General features: G+C 53.5%; 1 protein-coding gene across 3 annotated transcripts in view; it reads left to right on the top strand.

Moving 5' to 3' along the window:
• The window catches only part of SIL1 (SIL1 nucleotide exchange factor), a 181,549-nt gene extending 163,290 nt beyond the window's left edge, over positions 1 to 18,259 (top strand). For all 3 annotated transcript variants that reach the window (XM_084215792.1, XM_084215794.1, XM_084215793.1), the window contains exons 8-10: positions 13,750 to 13,846; positions 15,864 to 16,028; positions 17,768 to 18,259. In XM_084215792.1, coding sequence (XP_084071918.1) covers positions 13,750 to 13,846; positions 15,864 to 16,028; positions 17,768 to 18,118 — 613 coding nt within the window. In that variant the 3' untranslated portion in view covers positions 18,119 to 18,259. The remainder of the gene's footprint in view (positions 1 to 13,749; positions 13,847 to 15,863; positions 16,029 to 17,767) is intronic.
• Positions 18,260 to 20,926: the final 2,667 nt, after the last annotated feature.

Here is a 20,926-nt window from a genome sequence, read left to right as displayed (position 1 = left end):
AAGTGGCCCTGCCGAGCACCAGGAGGTGATGCACGGACAGCTCTGTGTGCTGGCTGTTGTCCTGGTGCGGTCCCAGCTGGACTGGGCATGCAGGCTGCCCCAGTGGACCCAGTTACAAGTCACAATTTGTTAACCATGGGTGTCTTCCATTCCACATGGAAGGGGAGCTTGTAACCTGAAAGCTGAGGGGGAATCATGAGGATGCTCGATCAGGAAGGAAAGGCCAAGGAGGGGACCTCAGGGAGGGACACCACCTGTGATCCCAAAGCCCTAGAGGATTTCCCAGGTTTTGGATGCTCTGGGAAAGGCTGTGTCTCTCTGCTGTTGGTGCCAGAGATTGGTATCGTTAATAAACACCATGTCTCATTTCAGAGCAACTTCTTTTTAAACCCACGCTAAGACTGTGTTTGATGCTCTACAGGAGCGGTGACAGAGGCCACGTGGTGTTGCACGTGGAGGACTTTGGGCATTTGCCTTGAAGAGTTGGCCTTGGTGGATGGAGAAGCCAGCAGAGCCTGGAGAGTTTGTGCCAAGGGTCTTTCACCCCTGGCTCATGCCCCCCATCACACCCAGAGGTCTTCTAGGGCTCACTGTTAGGACCACCCATGTCCTACTGCTCCCCAAGTGCTCTGGTCATAATCTTGGCTGGGGAGCAGCTTACTTTATGGGATGAAGGCCTCTCAAGTAGCTTTGTGGGCACGGTGGTGTTTTTGTTAGGCACGATCCTCTCATTGTTGTCTTCCTAATTGGACATTTATAAGCCTGAAAAGTAAAAAAGGAACGTTCACCAGAAGAACAGAGGAGCCTGCAGAAAAGCAGCATTTGTACAGATTTCTAGAAAAGGGCAGTAAATACTCCACCTCTGCTTAATAATAATAATAGGCAGACTAAGTATCTCTAAAAATATAAAATAACATGGGCTTTTTTGGAATAGTCAACATCCTTATCAGCCTGCTGCCATCTCTGTAAACAAGTTTCGCTAGAGATTCTGGGCATGATTTTCAATGGCTCAGAGCAGCTGTAGCTTCTTTGACTTCAGTGAAAAGTCTGAGTGCTTGGCACGGTGGCAAACCAAGCCTCTTCCTTTCTGCTTCAAATTGGGGCTTGATTCTAAGTGAGATGAATTTTCTCCTCCTGATAATTCTGTGCATCTGAAGTGATTACAGCTCCGCGTGAGTGCTCTTTTAGGAGATTTCAATGCAGCGTTTTCTTCCGTCTTAAAAAGGTTCCTTCAAGCCTTATGATGCTGGAGAAGGGGGGGAAAAATAAATCTTGGTGGAAGCCGTTACATCTTCCTATGCAGATGAGAGATTAAAACTTGTATTTTTATAAAACAGTCACGGGGGCTAAATCGGAAAAGTTCTGTTGAGGCGAGCGGGTTTTAGCTGGTGGGAACGTGCTGCTAAATTCTTATCTGCCGATGGGGAGGCAGAGCAGGGAGTGGTATTATTTGGAGTTCTTAGAGAGTGAGCTTTAATGTTTGCTTAACTCCACTAAAAATAGACGCCACCCTCTTTTCCTAATAGGCGGCATTTGTCACACTTGATTCATTTCCTCTCCCAAACTGAGCTCCTTCATGAATATTCATCTCTACTCCCCAGGAATCTGCCTGTCCTCAGAAGTTGTACTCGCGGCGACCGTGCCGTGATAATGCGAGTCAGGCTTCCAGGGCTCCCGAGTACCTGGCCCGATGCAGCAAAACGCGCTGGTATCAACAGCTCCCATTGATTCCTGCCTCCTCTCGGAGCCGTGATTGCTCGTTATCCCTCTCGATGAGACCCTTAACGAGGCTCCCGTTCCTGTTGTCATAGCAGCGCCGCATCGCCCGGTGTAGCAAAGTCTCCGTGGCTGCTAATTGTGTGATGGGAGGATCAGTTTGGCAGTTTTTCTAGTGGGGATTAGGCCAAAAGGTCCCTTCTGAACTGTGATGAATGCGGCTTCCTTCAGAAGAAACTGGAACTTGGTAGTTAGAGGGGATTTCTGCCGAGGGAAGCTTTCCACAGCAGAGAGGGAGAGCAGTCCTCACAGAGCTCTCCTATTCGTGCTCTGCCACTGCTTAAAGCAGGAGGAAGCCAACCAGAAATGCCAAAGGAGGATGTAAAACGGTTCATTCCCTAGTAAGGAAGTCTGTCAGTGCCTCAGACCTTCTAATCTTGGGGAGTCCAGAGCATGTGGAAGGTCCCTGCTACTGTCATTTGCTGCTGGAGTGAGAAAAACCTGCTCATGCCTGGTGAGTATTGAGGGAGCAGGGATCAGTTCCTGCTTGTTCCTCTGGTGCCATTGCTCAGCACCACCAAGGAGATTTTCAGCCATGTGCTAGAACAGTTGCTCTGAAGAGTTGCTCTGAAGAGTTGCTAGAGGAGAAGGGGTTGCTCTGGTGTTGTGGGTGAGAAATGTGCACAGCAGAAGGAATGATCTCATCACACCTTTGCCCCTGCAAGTCCAGGAGCGCTGCGTGGCAGCCTCGGTTGGTTAAAGAGGGCACAAGAGGCAGAGGGATGTTTGCTGCTTGACCCTGAGGAGTGATTTATCAGCCAGGATACTCTTGTTAACTGGTAGGACCTGTGCAAGGCTCAGCATCCCTATCCTGGTGTGGAACAGCAGCACGGGGTTTGCTGGAGCTGGAGGGCCAGTGGCTGTGTCATCCCCAGGGATGGTGGCTCATCTGTGGGCTCGCTGCTGGCTCAGCAGGGAGGCAGGAAGGGCTGCAAACGATTCATAGTTCCCACGTGCCAGGGGATGGGGATCAGCTGTGCCTGCTCCCAGGGCCCTACTCTTGGAATGCAGAGGGCAGATTTGTCCCCTGTGCCTCTTACTGGATTTATTCCACAGTGCTGAAAGGTAGCCAGGGTAATCCGTGACCTAAACGTGGGCATGAATAGTGTTTTTAGAGAATGAAAAGAGAAAAAATAAATCCTCACCCACCTCAATCTCTCTCCTCAAATTAAAAACTCCCCTGGCCAAGCCCTGCAAATGAGTTTTTGTTGTTTGTGCAGTGAGGAGCCAGATTTTTAAAGGCTGGCTTTCAATTTTACAGCCGTTTATTACAGGCATGAATAATTGCTGGCACGGTGCTACCACTGCTGTTGTTTGCTCTTAAGGTTGGGCCAATTACATATGTAAGCCCTTGATTTACAAGCAAAAGCAGAACTAAAGTAGCTTTGTGGCCTACATTTCAAGAATGAGTGATGTGTCCATGGTCAGCTGTGGGTTCCCAAATTTATGCTGTGAAACACAGAGGTCCATGGCCATAAATGTGTGGCCCAGATTGTCCAAGGCATCCTGCAGCATGGGCTGTCACAGCACAGTGTGAAGGACATAAACAGGGAGCAGCAAGTGAGGCCCGGGCACCTGCCCAGATTCATCCCATGGCAGGAATGCTGAAAGATTGTGCTGCATTTGGGGAATTCACAGTGAACACACAGAAAAGAGAGGGAACTGGAACTGAACATAATGGTTCTGCAAGATGGACTTAAGCCAAGCCTGTCCAAGTCCTGCTTCCCAACATGAGAACTGGTCTGTCTCCAGCTCCTCTGGGCACTCCGCCCTCCTGGGAGTGGAGAATCACAGAATCCCACAATGGTTTGGGTTGGAAGGGACCTTAAAGCCCATCCCATTCTACCCCCTGCCATGGACAGGGACACCTTCCACTGTCCCAGGGTGCTCCAAGCCCCAGTGTCCAACCTGGCCTGGGACACTTCCAGGGATCCAGGGGCAGCCACAGCTGCTCTGGGCATCCTGTGCCAGGGTCTCATTCTCTTCCCAATATCCCATCTAACCCTGCCCATCAGTGTGAAGCAATTCCCCCTCGTCCTGTCACTCCAGGCCCTAGTCCTAAGTCCCTCTCCAGTTCTACTGGAGCCCTCTAGGCAGTGAAAGGGGCTCTGAGGTTTCCTCTGAGCATTCCATTCTCCAATCCACCTCTTTCAGCCTATCTCCAGAGCAGAGGTGAATCCATGGAATAGCTGCCATCCACTGTGGAACTTAAAAATGGCTGATTGAGATCAAGCAGAGGACTTTTCTTGCTTCTGCACAATAGGCAGAGAATGGGAAGGAGGTAGGTCAGTGTGATGACTGTTCTCCATGGGGTGATGGTTTCCAGACATCACCTACAAGTGCTGTGACCTGGACTCTGCATTGCCCAGGGTGGGGAAGGTGTCACCGTTCTGTGCTGGTGCCACTGGGTGCCACCAGCTGTGGGGTGAGGTGGGAGCCAGCCCAGCATGAGGGAGGGTGAGGAGCTGTGCTCCTCCACCCTGGCCTGGTGGCTGGCCGGTGTCCTTGCTGCTGGGAGAGCAGGAAAAGCAGGATGTGAGTAAGGGCAGGAGCAGGCAGGATGTTTGTGGGCACTGATGTCATTGTCACAAATCAGTGTGGATGTTGTCAGCGGGAGGCAGCGGCAGCGGCTTGGGAAGAGGCCAGCGTGTCACACCCCAGGGGCTGGCCGGAGGAGCACACTGCACTCATGTCCTCACTCATCACACAGCAGGTGGCTTCTCAGTCCCCTCCTGCAGGGTTTGTGTGGTCAGCTGGAGGCTGTGGCTGCCTCCCTGGTGTGCATGGCCTGGGCTCGGTCTGAGCCCTGCTGATGGACCTCGGCTCAGAGATGCTCTGCCCCAGCTCAGCACAGGCTGCTCCCACGTGGAGTCACAGCCATCCATCTGGGCAGGAATCATTGGTGCAGGACCAGTGATTTCTGAAGCTTCTAAAGGCACAGACAGCACCCAGTCCCCCCAGGGCTGGCAGCCCCGTGGTGTGCCCTCTGGCCCTGGCAGAGCCCGTGGGCAGCACAGCCATGGGGAGGCACAGGCAGGTTTGTTTACGAGGCTGCAGTCAGCCTGGCTTTTACACCCCAGCAATTACTGGCAAGCCCTGGCTCCTCCTGCGCCTTCGCAGCACATGTGTGAACTCCTGGTTGTGTCACCTCCCTGTCCCCTCCTAGCGGAGTCTAGCAGTGGGAAGTGATCATCACAACTCACATTTGCCTGGCGTATGTCTTTCCACAGTTCCAGAGTGTGGAATGAATTGAACCCGCTTCCTCCTTCACCTTCAAGCTGTTCTGGATGCAGGCAGCTCAGCTTCCACAATCACGCTCAGCTCTCGGAGCTTTCTTCTGCCCTAGGCATGGAGCCCTTCTCTCCTGCCTGGCAGAGCCTGCCTGGATGCTCCCCCTTGCAGAGGTGTTGTTCATCTCACTATCTTTGGGGCTTTTCCTAACCCCTCCCTTGCCAGGCTGAGGCTTTCTGCCCACTCCCTCCTCCACTGTGGCAAAGGAGGGCTTTTTGTCTTTGCCTTTGGGGTCATTAAATCTTAATTAGCACATTGGCTTTCTTTGTCAAGGTATCCTCTCTCCATCCATCAGTGAGGTAGGGCACACTGCTAACATTCTCTTCTTCCTGCATAATTATCTTATTCCACTGCATCTTTTATGCAGAATCTTCCCTTCTGGAAGTGCTCCTCTCCCTGCTCCCACTCTCCCTGAGCACCCAGTACAGCTCTGGTACCTGCCATGGCCTTGTTTCTTACACCTCAAAATGAATCCTTTGAGTTATTCCTGTATTTTATTAACTACCTTGGTCATCTCGGCTCTTTGAGAGCTTGATTCAGGCATTCATAAGTGTTTCCTTCACCCTCTCTCTAAAGATGGGATCTGTATCACTCAGCTTCAGTGCTCCTACATGAGTGCCCACCTGAGCTGGCTATCCAGCCAGGGACAGGGAATCCTCCAACTGGCAAATCATTCCAGCTAAGTCAGGAGTCAAAGGCAGCCCCATCTCCCATTAGGCAAATCATCTTTTCTGCTCACTGCTGCTGACCTTGAATTCCTCAGATGCTTTTCAGAACAGGTGCAGCCCCCTTTAGAGTGACCCTAAAGCTCTGGGCAGTGGATTTGCCTCTTTGGGTTAGCCAGGGCAAATCCCATGGAAAAAAAGGCACAGGGTCTCCAGGGATGTGCAGACAACAGGTCAGGACATGTTACTGAGGGAGCCCAGGCAGCTTTTATGGGCTGGATGTCTTAATTGTAGCTGTCTGATGTTAACAGAGATGAATCTGACACTTGGAAAGGTTTGGGGAAATGTTTTCTTCTTAATTTGTATTTAGGAAATGTAAAGGTATATAGTGAATGTTTAAAAACTAACAGCAACAGTAATAACAGTAATTATAGGTGGGCACAATTTTCTTTTATCTTTTAACTGAAGTTGCTAGAAAAAATGACTGCTGTGCTGATACTTGGCAGGGACACTGATGTGAGTACCCACTTGTTTCTGAAAAACGCTGCGGGATTTTTAATGACCATCAGCAGCGCAACCTTGATTTTTAAATGTCATCCTAAATGTAGCAGTTACAGCCTCCTCTGCTATGGCATGTGGGTGGGTGAGTAGGGATGAATCAGAAAGCAGAAAGAATTGCTGGTGCTTTCTGTGGCTCCCAAGTTTTCCTCGAGGGCTTCCCACCCAGGAACTGGCTGGAATTATCCATGGGTTGTGTTGCAGTTCCTGGTCCCGTGGCATCGCCTGCTGTTCCTCTCCCCTTTACTAATCCACGATTAAGTCGCTTGATGTAGAATAAGTTCATTGGGCTTCTTCAGGAGCTGGTAATCCACAGGATATCCTCGCTGTTTATCAAAACAAGATAAATGAGAGAAATGTTTCCTAGCTTTTACAGATGCAGTTTTCCATTCTCCCTCTGGCTGGAAACATTCCCCAGGCTTCACTTTCGGAGCTGAAATCTGTGCTTGGCATTTGCAAGATGGTGATTTGCTTTTGTAAATGGAGCAAAGTCTTGGTTTTGAGTCATGACTCAGTGAAACAAATCTACTTTTATTGACTAAAACGATTCTAATAGCAGCATTAAACCTGCTGGGACCGGGAAGAGCCAGAGTGACATGGCAATGGGGTGGATCCAGCATCTTCCCTGGCCTGCCAAGGAGTGAGACGGGCCGGGATGAGGCTCGGGAGCGATGAGTGGATGGGTGTTTAAGGAGCATCCCCTCCCTCCCGCCGTGGTACCCGGCTGCCGCGGGCCACGGCCGGCAGCCGGGCGGGTGGGAGCGGAGGGAGGCTCCGCTCGGAGCAGCGCTCTGCCTGCCCGGGGACGGGCGGAGCTGCGAGCAGATGGCAGGGTTAAAATAGGACAGAGCTGCGCCGAGCTGCTGCTGCAAGGGAGAGGAGTGAAATGCCTGTTCTCACACTTCACTTTGTGTCTCGGGAAGAGCTGCGGAGTGCCTGCGCTCCGCTGGCATTCCCAGCAGGAACGCGCCAGGCAAAGGCTTCCTCGGGTTTTTGATATTATTAGCACTTGTCTTAAAGAAAAATCAGCTCAAATGAGCAAGCAAACAAATAAAGCGAGTAACAATGGAAGGGCTCAGCCTCGGGCCCCCTTTAGCATCTCTCAGGATGATTAGTGGGATGTGTCACATCGGCACTGGAAAGCAGGAGCGTTTGGAGCGAGGCTCTTGTGGTGCTTTCAGACAGCTTTTTGCAGTGTTTTCATCTCACCTAAGGCGTGTGAATAGGTTTTGTTGAAATATCCGAGTGACTTGGTGTGCCTGGAATGATGCCCAGAGTGATTCAGCATGCTCAGGGGGAGAATTCTGTGCAAAGCTGCCCCGATGTGGGGTCTGAGGGGCTCATTGGGGGTCCTGCAGCAGCAGCAAAGGGCTGGGAAGGACCTTGGGTGTTCTGCCACCATCCTGGGTCACTTCAGAGTTGGAGCCAGGAGGGTGGAGGCGTGCAGAGAACAGGAATGTGAGGAAGAGGAGGAGCAGGGAGGCAGGAGCCAGCACTCACACTCGCACCCTGAGGCGGCTGCCAACGCTCCTGGGAGCATTTCAGTCTCCCCATCTATAAATCGGGGGTGCTTTGAAGGCTCGGTGATGAACAACATGGGGTGAGCTCGAGGCCGTGGTATTAATCCTGCACTATTGTTCTTGTTTCTTGCTGTGTTGGGATATTTTTAAAAAGAAATCAACACAATTTTTGAGGGCTCTGGCTAAAATGGCACAGAAATAAATGAGTTCTGCTCACGCTTGGAGAGCAGATCTCCTCATTTTTATTAATGTAGCCTCTGATGAAACATAGCCCATCCCCCAGCACCGATCCCTGTCTGACCTACAGTAAATACCAGGCTCTCAGGAATCCATGGGGAGTGTTTTGTAAGTGTGGCACATAGAGCCATACAGCTGATTTACCCTCAGAAACAAAGCATCAGTTTGGGTGATTGAACACTGGGGGGATTTCCTGGGATACACTGTGGAGCACTTGCCTGTACCTTCCTAAAGAGTCAGTCATTCACCACGCTGAGCTGGAAGAGAGCTCATGCCACTCCTGTGACCACTGCAGGTGGGACACGAGTCACCTAGTCCAGTCCTTGTGTCACAGAAGGGTGACAAACCCTCAGAGTGGCCTGCACAGCCCATCCTTCACCATCAGAACAGAGAAGTCAGGCTGACCTTGATGGTGCTGACATGGGGGTGGCAATCATCCTGAAAATCCCCAAATCTTTGTATTTTATCGTAAAATAGTCTGTGGGTTGTTGATTAAACCCATAGAAGCTGTCAGTTTAGGCTGTCAGTTTAGGCTCTTGAAGCTGCACCCCCCTCTTGCCCTGATGTCTGTGGGAGCTCCAGGTGTAAATCCCCCCTGGAGCAGCCCAGTGAAGGTCAGTGACAGCGCTGGTGTCCTTGGAGCCAGGGGCTCGTGCTGGCACTGAAATACACCTCAGAGCTGGCAAAGCCAAGGGGCAGGAGAAAAGAAGGGCTCTGAGGGTGTTCTTGGAGGCTTCATTCCTGCTGGGGCAGTGAGATTCCTGCCTGGGCTGGCTTTGGGGCTGTGTGTGATCTCCTGTCTGTTTTTGTGGGACCATTTTTCCCTATGGCTATAAATAGAGCCAGTCAGTTTGTTGTTTGTGTGTGTTCAGCAGAACAATCTGGTGTGATTGGTTTTGTTCTGGCACCTGAGATTTTACTGCCAGAGTTGGTGTTCACTCTACTCTGCTGCCTAGTGAGGTGAGGAAGAGGAGGGGACTCAGCTCAGTCCCTGTGTTCCCATTGCTTTCTCTGTGCTTTGGGCAACTCCTTGATTCTGCTGACTCACACAAGTGCCCCAGCTCCTGCATCCCACACCTGGAATGCTGGGTCCCAGCTGCAGAGGCTTTCTGCAGCCCTACAAGGTGTCTTGCTGCAGCAGATTTGTTATTCTGTATTTTTATTTAATTACTTTCTTTTACAGCTCTTTGTATAAATCTAATTATCCATCTGTTATGCTGCATTAGGGCATCACAGCTCCTCGGATTTTTTCCTGTTCTAAACACTTAACTTGCCCTGCCTGGGCTCAGGTGAGCTGGGTCTCCTCCCTGCAGGGCTCCCAGTGAGTCCAGGGCTCCCAGTGGCTCCTGAGCACACCAAGCTCTGCACTTCCAGCTCAGCATTGTGACTGCAAAGGGCCAGGATCTCGCCTGAGGTAATTCCCACATCCATGGTGTGGCTGGGAGCAGCGTGTTCCCACTTAAACCCGATGTCACTGTGCTCCCAGGGAGCCTGTGGCCCTCTAATGGGATGTTACAGCCCTCCAGCTTTCAGAGGAGATGCTGGAGGGCTCACAAGAAGCTTGCCTCTCTCTTGCCTGGGACACAGATACGTGGTTGGAAGCCAAGCCAAGGTTCCCCCAGCTTTCCCCAGGTGCCTTCCACGCTGTTCCTGCATCTCTGGGATGATTCATGCTTCCAGCTTTGAGTATCACATGAGCCCATCAGAATCACAGAGCCACGTACTCAGCTCCAATTTCTTCTCTGCAGTTCTGTTCTCCTCTTAGCAACAAATACTCCATAACCTAATTGCTCATTAAAGGCTGTGCTGTGTCCCTGTAATCCAGGATGTCACAGGCAGCCATGGTGCTCTCCCAGGGACGCCGCTGCTCCCCCGCCACGGCAGTGAGCGCCTGGCTTGGTAGAAAGTGAGAAGGCAGCATTGCATTGAAGTGGAGATTTTCATCTTCTTGGGGATTTTTTTATATCTCTCCTATATTCTGGGCTTTTGAACATCTAACATCTCTTTCATGCTTCACATCTTTCATATGAAATTGTTGTATTGTGTTGCCTATTGAAACCTAGTTTTCCTTTTGTCAGGTTTTCCCCCCTCACCCCTGCTTTCTTCTCCTCTGTATTTTGATCGGTGTAACGACTTAGGACTCCATTTTTCTGGGTGGTTTTTAATCTCCTTAAGTCATATCTCTGAAGGCCTTTGTCTGTGATAAACTCAGGTCTGAGCTGGTGCTTGGAGAAGAGGATTTTGAGGCCAGTTCTGCTGCATGTGGACCTTGGGGGAGGCTTTGGGGGTGACTGTGCCTCATTCCTCCTCCTTCTCCCTCCAGCAGTCACAGGCAGCCTTGGTGACATTGGGGTTGTTTTATTATTATCCTGTATATCATCTTGTGCATGCAAATGTCCTTTTCCATAGCTTGGGACTGTGGAAAGCTTCAGTTAAATGTGTGTTTTGTAATGGATTCACCCACCCTGTGCTTAAGTGTTATTTACTGGCAGAGCCAGGGGGTCATTTTCGAGGGTGAGGAGGCTGCAGGGCTGTTGATATGGAGTTGTCCCAGTTATCCTCCTCTTAGGAAGGAAGCTCGGAAGTTTGGAAGGAGATGTGGATACCTGGGAAGTCATGGATTCAGAGCCATCTGGCTCACTGCATCTGCTCCATGGTCATTTCCCACAGGAATAGTTCACAGCCAGAGCTTGGAATGCAGAAGGAAGCCGTGTTCTCCTTATGTGTCGCTTCTCACTTGAACTGTTTGAATGCTTTTATTTTTTTTAGTCTTAAACCTGCAATCTGAAATTCAGTCATGCAAGTATTAACGAGCTGCTGATCACCCTGCCTCTCTTTTCTGCCCTTGTTCAGTCTCAGATTTACAGCTCTAGTTCGGGCTGGAATTACTGACACTGTAATGATCTGTTTTATCTCTCTATCTATTATTTGTCAAATAATTTTAACATGACTGTGCTTACAAGTGCTGTCAGAAACCCTCCAAACAATGAGAAGGATGAAGAAGTCATTGGCCTTTTCAAGTGTGACCCTGGTTGTGTTGCTTTGTTTCCAGGCCTCACGGAAATGACCTTTTCCATTGCCTGTCAAAGTGTGACCCAGGTGTGAGGGTTTGAAAGCCCCAGGAGCCAGACATGGCACATTTCAGTCCTGTTGGTTTGCTCTTGCTTTCTCCATTAACAGATTTTGGACTGAAAACCAGGGAGGGGAAAGGAAAGAGGGGGAGGGCAAGGTAAGCAATGCTGCCTCGCTGCCTGTTTCTGATCCTCAGGTTACAGCACAAGCTAAATAGACTACACTAAATTTTTTAGGCTGTTTCACAGACTTACAGACTTTGATCCCTGGCTTTGATTTCCCTGGTGGCACTGCAGAACGCTGGTTCTGAGCAGAGAAGAGACCCATTAAGCCCCGTCTAGCCCGGTGATTATCATGCCTTTGCACCAGCACCGGGGCTTTCATCAGAGCTCAGCTCTGCAGCCTCTGCTCCCTGTGCCTGGGGAGATGCCAGGGCAGGAGGAGCGCTGTGCCAGCCCAGGCAGGGGCAGCTCCTCCATCCCACTCCCTTCCACACCCCTGCTTAGTCCTTCCCCACCTGGCTTCAGCAGGATGCCCAGGAGAGGTCACCCATTCTTTCCCAAGGTCTCATGCAGTTTCTGCAACAAGCCGGCCATGAAATAAATATTCTGTGTGTGTCCTTGTCAGAGCAGTAGAGATGAGGGCATTTGCCTGCCTGCCCTGCTCTGTGCCTTAAAGTCCCCAGGTCCCTCTGCACCACTTGGCTTGCTTTCTTTTTTTTTAATTTAAATCTAATTTTGCTGCCTTATTGTAAGTTCCCACCTAACTCCAGAGCTGCTGTCGCCTCAGGGCTGTGTTGCTGCTTTTCAGTCTTCCCACACCCATCGCATGTGCAGTCTGCAAAAACTTTGAGAAGTCTCTCCTAAATTTGTGCACTTGGGGTCGTCCTAGGAGGAGTGGAACAAGGGTGTCTCTTAGCAGAAAGGACTCTTGAAAAACCCCTTCTTCTGCAAAGTTCTGTGCCAGGAGTTGCCAGTGAAAATGTACAGAATGTGGGCAGCATAGCTGGGAGGCACAAGGAGCTCAGATGTGCAGCAAGGGCCACATCTAGAGGGGATGTGCTGTGACCCCACAGCCAGGCTGGGCCCCCCAAGGCAAACTGGGGCTGTTGAGCACACAGGGGTCTCTTCTGGGGAGCTGCATGGGGCTTGTGTTGAGTCCCTGCAGCCTGTGGCTGTTCCTCCCCTGGGATGGGGGCTGGTTAATCTCATCAGTGCAGCACACCCAAACCTGTGCCATCATTGCAGCATTATGGGATGTCACCATAGGCTGGCCCAGCCCTGTCCCAGCCTCAGACTCCCGTTTCAGTGAATTTTGTTGCAGATGCCACCATCCTGTCTCCATTAACAGATTAGCACGGCTGAATTTCCCATGCGAGCGCTCCACAGTCTGTCTCATTGTGTTTATTTTGTTCAGGCTGCTTTTCCCTGGGCTTGACAGTGTAATTTGTACAGACCTCTGCTGAATTTTCCAAACCTTCAAATGAGCTTTTTTGTTAGCTTGAAGCCAGGACCATTGATAGCAGCGACAGAGCAACAGGAGCATTGAGAAGTGAGTGGGCACACCCACCAGCCAGGAAGGCTCCCTCACCTCCGGAGCTGCTCCTTGGCAAAAGCTCCATGGTTCAGAGATTTTAATTAGATCAAATCCTCCAGGTGACCAGCCAAGTATTAAAGGCATACCAATTTCTCAGTTGTGTCTCTTGCTCTAAGAGTGTTTATTATTTATTTTAGAGAGATGTGACAAAAGAGCTTGGACATCCCAAATGTGCCGTTCTTCTTGAATGGCACCAGGAGGTCTCCAGCCCAGGGGATGGTTCTTTCAGTGCACTTCTACTCAGCAAAGTGCCTTCCTGCAAGCTGCTTCTGCACTTGCTCTGGGCTCCGTTGCCCAGAAGGACTCGCACATGAAATGGGATCAGGATTTTGGACCACATGCTGTCGGTCCAAAAACCTGACCCTTGTTCATGTCCACTGTGAGGTGGAAATAGAATTAAATAGAACCATTGAAGTTGGAAAATCCCTCCCAGAGCATCGAGTCAAAACCGTGCCTGATCCCCTCCTTGTCCCCAGCCCAGAGCACTCAGTGCCACCTCCAGCCCTTCCTGGGACACCTCCAGGGATGGGGATTCCAAACTCCCCTGGGCAGCCCCTCCCAATCCCCCAGCACCCTTTCCATGGGGAAATTCCTCCTGGTGCCCACCCTGAGCCTGCCTGGCCCAGCGTGAGGCCGTTCCCTCTCCTCCTGTCCCTGTTCCCTGGAGCACAGCCCGACCCCCCCGGCTGTCCCCTCCTGTCAGGAGCTGTGCAGAGCCACAAGGTCCCCCCTGAGCCTCCTTTTCTCCAGGCTGAGCCCCTTCCCAGCTCCCTCAGCCTCTCCTGGGGCTCCATTCCCTTCCCAGCTCCGTTCCCTTCCCTGGACATGCTCCAGCCCCTCAGTGTCCTTCTGGCCATGAGGGCCCAGACCTGGGCACAGCCCTTGAGGTGTGGCCTCAGCAGTGCCAGCACAGGGGACAATCACTGTCCTGGTCCTGCTGCCACCCCCGCGCTGGTAGAATCCAGACCAAGCTGTCTCCCAGCTTGCCGTGCCCCGCTCTGTTGGTGACCTGCCTTTTGCTTTCATCCCTGCAGCAACCCCAAAGTGCAGATCGAAGCCATTGAGGGGGGTGCCCTGCAGAAGCTCCTGGTTATCCTGGCCACAGAACAGCCCCTGGCTGTCAGGAAGAAGGTGAGGAGTGGGGTTGCACATCTGGGCAAAGCTGGGTTTGTGCTGAGCTCCATGTAAACACCCTCAGGACATCAGGGACATCTGGACAGTGTGGGACCCCACACTAGATGGGCTTCACTCCCAGGGGTGCAGAAGGGGGGCCCTGGGTACCAAACCACCCCAGCAGCACTGGTGGAGCCTGCACTCCCCTGGCTCTGTGGGTGTTCCCCCAGTGCCAGCAGTGGCTCTCACAGTGGCTCTGCCAGCCTGTGGGGACAGCACAGTGCCACAGCTCCTGGGGGGCACAGGCGAGGGTCCCCACGGCAGCACAGCCATCACAGGCTGACAAACACAGGAGCTGACATTTGGAGGAGCTAATTGCTGCAGCCAGCCCTGTGTCCTGCCTTTGGCAGAGGCTTTGGAGCAAGGAGCAGCACCAAGAGCCCCAAGCCAAATGTGCAGCGCTGTCCATCGGGCTGGGGGCTTCCTTGCCCCCTCCCTCCCTCCCTGCTGTATTCCCTGGAGCATGAGATCCCATTACCCTCACTTTAGTGTGTGATACCACCTCTGTAACACCACCTGGCTGCTCCCAAACCCCAGCCCTGTTTTCCACAGGGACCTCCTGCATGAGGGGTCCAGCAGGGTGGGGAGACCACTGTCTCTTCCATTCACCTGTAATGAGCTCCCTAAAATATGTTCCCCTTTAATCCTGGTAAGAGTTTTCCAGCAAGTGAAAGGCACAGGAGAAAGCTGTGGAACCCTGTTGCATTTGGCCATGGATGTGAGGAGATCCCACAGGATGCTCCACACTCAGAAACGCCTCCCAGGAGTGTCCGTGGCTCAACCCAGAGCTCCTTTGGGGCTGGGGAGGGATGGCTGGGCATGCAGGGGCTCTTAGAGCACTGCTGTGAACCAGAGCAGTTTTTTCCAGTGAACCTGAGTGCATCCTGCTGGCAGCCCCTGCAGAAATGAGAGGGGTGGGCTCAGTATTGTCCACATTCACACACAGCTGTACAGGACCCTCCAAGGGTTGAACCCTCTTTTCCAGGAGGACAGAGGTTTTAATTTCCAGTTCCCGTGCTGTGTGCAGTGTCCTGTGTCTCCAGACTGGATCCCAAGGCCAGGCTGGTGGCCCAGCCCGTTCCTGCACAGGGCAGCAGCCCCGGGCTCCCGCTCCGATGGTTTTTCCGCCCCGGTGCTCACAGCCCTGCACGGCAGCGAGGCCAAAAGTGCATTCCTTCCCTCCGCCGTCCTCTGGCCTACGATTCAAAAGGGAGACAGCAGCATCTCAAATTCACCAGCAGCAACGCGGAAAATGGAAAATAGAAACAAACGGGAGCGGGGAAGACGCGGCTGTCAGCTCGGATCTGTCCGTGCGGAGCGGCCCCCGTGTGGGGAGCCGGGCAGGCCCCGCCAGCCGCGCGTCCCCTGCCCCGGGCGGCCCGGCCGTCCCTGCGCACCGCGCTGTCACAGCCAGCCAGGGTGACGGGGTGACAGCGCTGGGCTGGCCCCTAATTGCCTCCTCGGCTCCGAGCCAAGGCCCTGCGGCACCGCGGGGTGCTGGGCTCTGGCTGGTGGCGTGTGGGGCTGCGCCCTGACAGGGCCTGGGCCGGGGCTGCGGAACGCCATGGCCTTGTCCCCTGACTGTGGGGCGTGGGGACATCACCCCTGGCATCCGAATCACCTCGTAGGGATCAGGCTCTGCTGGGTGGTGCTGGACACTCCTCATCCCATTGTGGGGGTGAACATGGAGAAGTGATGGGGTTGGGACTGTCAGGCCCCTCAGTACAGCCCAGACTGGGGTTTGGAGAGGTACCCACGATGTGGCAGCCTCACAGTGCTGGGGAGCATTGGGATTGCAAACAGGACTGCTGGAGATGTCCCTCAGCAAGGAGAGGTTGGGATGCATTTTCCTTGGAGCTCCGCACAGATGGCTGGAGCGTGTTTCTGCTGTCCCCATGGGGTGCCATCAAGAGGGGCCGTGCCACATGGGGTGGCCATGGCCACCTGTGCTGATTGCCCTCTCTTTCTCCAACAGGCTCTCTTTGCTTTGTCCTCCATGCTGAGGCACTTCCCCTATGCCCAGCAGCAGTTCCTCAAGCTGGGCGGCCTCCAGGTGCTCAGGAGCCTCTTCCGGCAGAAGGGGATGGAGCCCCTCCATGTCCGTGTGGTGACACTGCTCTACGACCTCATCATGGAGAAGGTGAGAGCTGGAGTGGCACCTGGCCAGGCACTCCCCACCTTCACCCCCAAAACCAGCCAGGCTTGAAAATCCTCACAGGATGAGGGTGAGGAGGAGCCAGCATCAGGTGGGGATGAGTCCCCTTCAGCCCCTTGGCCAACACCACACCAGTGCCTGGGGAAACCTAGAGGAGCTGAAACCTTTGTTTCCCTTCAAATCACTGCCACCATTTCCTCCCAAGGGTGTTTAAACAGCAGGACACAGAGGATACAAGAAGGGAATGCTGGCCCTGGGCTGTGGTGTCCAGCCAAGGCCAGGGGACAGGCCAGCTCTGCTGTGTCCCTGCCTGCCAGAGAATCCTTTTCCTGCTACACGTCCCTTGCTGGAGCCCAGCCCGCCACGTTCTGTGTTTTATTTTCAAATACCCTGGATTACTGCTGTAAGTGTCAGTTTAAAGCCTGTCTTTCCTTGCCATGGCTTGTTGTTCAGTCTGTGTGTTTCCCTGACTCCAGAGAATGGGAATTAAATCCACTCTGGCTCAGTTTATGGCCAATTTGCCCTGCGGATTATGGCTGCTCTAATACCTGGGTTGCAGGCACAGCAGAGCAGCACCTCTCTGTTAAATCAGTTATTTTCCAGGAGACTTTGTAAAGGTGCAAATTATTTTAGCAGGTCTGAAATCTTATCAGGTGCTGACTCTAACATGATCCTGTCAGCTCCATGGGAAAGGAGCAGACAAGGCCATTTTGACTCAAACCATTCCCATTTGATCCTGCTGCCCGTTTCCCAGCTCTCCCCTCCGGCAGCCCCATCTGTTCCTACCTCTGTGGGTCTGGGGCAAGCACAGCCTGGCAGATTCTCGAGTTTATGTTAAAACAATGATTTTTAGCTGTTCTTTGGATTGGGAATGCTGTGCCCTGGGTGCTGGGGGGCTGCTCCGAGCTGGGGTGGCAGGTTTGGGATGGGCTGGGTGACTATCAGATGGTTTCGTTTGGAATCATAAAGCACCCTGGCAGCTCTCAGTGCAAAACAGGAGTCACTGGGGCTCTGAATGCCTCCTCCTGCCACATTCCTTCCTTTTCACCCCAAATCCTGCCTGCACTTCAGCAGGAAGCTCTCAAGAGGACCAGGAGAGGGGAGGTCTCCTTGGTGTTGTCCTTTCAAGTCCCTGTCTGGAAATCTCATGCTATCAACAGCCTCTCCACCAAAGGGCTCACAGGGTGGTGTGGGGGAGTTGCTCCCTGCCCCCTTGCCCCCCTGACCCCTTTGCCCCCTGGCCCCTTTGCCCATCAGGGCTGGTCTTTCTCAGTGTAAGGGATCCAGCCCCCTGCAGAATTTCAGTACTGGGGTTTTCTGGACCAGGCTGGCAGGGGAAGGTCTGGCTGTGGCTGGAGGAGACTGAGATCCCCATCTCTGGAAGGAGCAGCATGGAGCCAAGTGATGATGTTCATTAGGTACTGCAGGCACCTGTCAGCAGCAAAAAGCATCAGACCAAAGACTTTACAAGTCTTGCTGAGCTTCCTGTCCCTGAGTCCCCTCCCAGGCTGTGTGACACAGAAACAGTCCCTGGGAGTTTTCCAGGGTGGAAAAACAGCCCCTGTGGCCAGGGAAGACAGGACACAGCCTTGGTCTGGTCTTCTGTGGCAAGTCCCCATCCACGGCAGGTGGTATAGGACACGCATCCTCTTCTACTGTGTCACCTCCTGGGAGCAGTTCCTCTCTGACAGGGACATTAATCTGTGTTCCACCACTTCCCACAGATGCTGCTTGAGGACTCCCAGCACGGAGAGCAGATGGAGGAGAAAATCCAGCAGTACCAGCAGGTCAGGCTGGTGCCGGCGGTGGTGGAGCAGGGCTGGTGCGCCCTGGTGCCCAATCTGCTGGCCATGCCTGAGCACGACACCCGTGAGAAGGTGCTCAAGCTGGTGGGGGTCCTGGTGGCCTTCTGCAGGGAGCACTACCGGGGGGACCCTGCCCTGGGCACCACCCTCAGCCTCCTGCGCAGCGAGTACGAGGAGCTGGCAGCTGAGGAGCAGAGGGAAGGGGACAAGGACGGCTACTTCAGGGAGCTCCTGGGCTCTATTAACACCATCATCCAGGAACTGGGGTGAAACTGGGGGTTCTGTGCAATTCCAGGGAATTCAGGGTGACAGCAAGTTTGGATGGCACCGGTGCAGGTGCACTTTGGAATAAACTGCTGGACTAAATGAGATCCCAGCACTGTGTGCCAACAACTTTGTTATTAAAATACATTGGGGTGTGGAGAATGTCTTGTTTTCATGGCATACTGCTGGAAGAACAGAGGTGCACATGGGAGGGAACAAGCTGGGGGCTCAGCTGGGGAATTTGGGATTTGCAGAAAGGGAACAAGCAGTGTTCCCGTGGGGGCCATGCTTGTGTCACTCCCAGGACGGGATGTTTGAATCCCTGCACTTCCTCCAGGCCTGGCAGAGCCCAGCTGGTCCCTTCCATCCCCCAGCCCTTGCAGGGCTCTGCCACCACCAGGGATGGGCACAAAATCCATCCCCACCTATGACCCTGCAATCACCAGGCTTTGTGCTCTAATATTTGAGGCGCCATTGTACAGTGTGTCACTTGTCACTGTTAAGTAGCAGGGCTAATTATAACAAATTTTTGATCCTTCTCTTTTTGGGGTTTCAGGCTGTTTTGCTGGCATTCATTTTTTTTCTATTTTTATCTGAAATGCATTTCCCAGCCAGTCTTGCCAAGGCTTTGCTTTGTAGGTTTAAAACAAAAATAAAATCTGATGGTAACAGCCAGGATAACTATGGGAAGGGGCTTTTCTGCTGGAAATCTGAGCCTCTGGAGTGATGCCAGGTGAATCAGGGATCCAGCACAACTGAAGGGGATCAGCACAGGGATTTCTCAGCCCCTGCCTAGCTTTGTCACTCTGTCACAGCTGGATTTAAGGTGGGGATTGTCTAACACCTCCTTAGGGAATGAGCCAGGGAGAAAACCACCAGCAGCCCTCCCTGTCCAACCCCAAAGCCAAAACCCCCACTTGCTCTTCCTTAAAGTCTTAAACGTGCAAGTTTTTGAGCAGGGGCTCACTGGGGATGCCTGTGCTGGCCCTGGGGATGGAAAGGTGCCCATGGGCCTCCAGGGCAGCTCGGGAGGGAGCAGGTGAATGCTCCTGGTCAGTGCCACTCACTGCCAGCCCTGGGATGGCCCCTGTGGCCTGGGACGGCAGCAGGAAGTGCCCAGGAAGGTCCTGGTGACCTCTCCCAGGCTCTTTCCAGCACACCAGCAGAGTGACACAGCCAAGGACGTGGAGCATCTCAAAGGAGGCCAAAAAATGATAACAAATAACAATTTCCTGGCAGTGCTCCTTCTGATGCACTGGGCCAGGGCACGCCTGGGGCAGAGGCTGTGTGAGTCTTGGGCAGTGCTGGCATCAGGGACCCCACACCCTGTGTCCCCCTGCCCAAAGGGCTCCAGGCTCTGCAGAGGGTCAGGAGCCCAAAGAGGGGTGGCCAGAAGGAACCCCTGGGCTGTAGCCATGCCCTCTCTGCAGTTCCTGCAGGTCTCAGGGGTCATGTCCAAGCACTGGCAGTGCAGCCGGGCAGTGGCACGGGGAGGTGGTGACAGCCATGGAACCTTGGAGGGCACCAAGAGCTGCGCCATGGGCAGCCGTGGCCAAGGCTCAGCCTTGGGGGCTACAGCCCCTTCCTCCATGTGCATGGCCATGTGTCCCCAGAGGGTGACAGAGAAGTGCAGGTGAGCCCTGGGCTGCTTTCCCTGGCCATAAATGTCAGCCCAGGCTGGTGTCCCCACTAATGACAGCTTTGTGTCCCAAATGGCGCTGCTGGTCCACAGCCCGGGGTAATGAAAGGGCTGCTGCAGCTGTCGGGTGCTCCCCCAGCAGGGCCAGGGCCAGGGCCAGGGCCAGGGCCAGGGCCAGGCCAGTCCTGTGCCAGCCCCTGTGCAGAGCCAGCCCCACTCTGCTGGGAATCCCCCAAATTCCTGCAGGAACGGAGCAAGGCAGGGCTGGAGGGGCCCCAGGGGTGTGGGGTCCTGGGACAGATGGAAACCTTGGGTAGGGCTCACCGGACCCCCTCCCAGTGGAGGTGGGATGGGCACTTCTGTACCTAATTTTGGAGCTAACAGGGCCCCCATTGCTCCAGCTTCAAGAGGGCATGAAGCGCTGCAGTCACACAGGTGGCCAGGCCAGGACCAGATCCCACTCCTTCCCCCTGCACCCACAAGAGCATCAGGAGAGCCGTGCAGGCTCAGCCTGAGATCCCAGAATCCTGGCACCCCTTAGGCAGGGAGCCCCCGAGCTGTGTCTCCCTGGGACACTCCCCAGCCCTCACCACAGCACAGGCGGGGCCTTAGCCCTCAGCACTGGAGCAGCTGATCTGTCTTAATGGATTTTTCCTTTTCTCACCCTTTTGCTGGGGTTTTGAATGCACTCGCCCCTCCCCACCCTCTCTGCTCTCTCCTCAGTTTTGTGTTTGAGGTTTGGCTGCCGTGGCCTGGTTTGGACCCAGCACCGGTGTAAGCAAACGCAGCTCGGGGTGCCTCGCTCCCTCTCCTGTCCCGCTCCTGACACATCCCAAAGGCGCTGGGAGCAGGGAGAGCTCGGAGTGGGAAAGGCGCTCATTAACGGCCATTAAATCGTGGCACGGAAACTTCACACACAATTAAAGCGGCATAAATTCAACGTGGCTCCATTCACCGCGGAATTGAATTAAGAGCACTTGAAATCTGGAATAAGACGTATCTCCTGAGGATTTAATGTGGTTTCACTAATACACTTTAGAAGATAATGTGGGTTCATCTTCCTGAGATCCCTGCACTGCCAGGTCTGCCGGGCTCTGGCACGGACCCAGCAAAGCTGCTGTCCCCCTGCACTGCAAAAAAACCCCAAACCCAAACATCTTCAAATCAGTGCAAAA

The sequence above is a fragment of the Fringilla coelebs genome (assembly GCF_963513975.1).
Source record: "Fringilla coelebs genome assembly, chromosome: 15".
Taxonomy (NCBI): domain Eukaryota; kingdom Metazoa; phylum Chordata; class Aves; order Passeriformes; family Fringillidae; genus Fringilla; species Fringilla coelebs.
The sequence above is the reverse complement of the archived record's forward strand: the minus strand, read 5'-3'. Positions and strand labels throughout refer to the sequence as shown.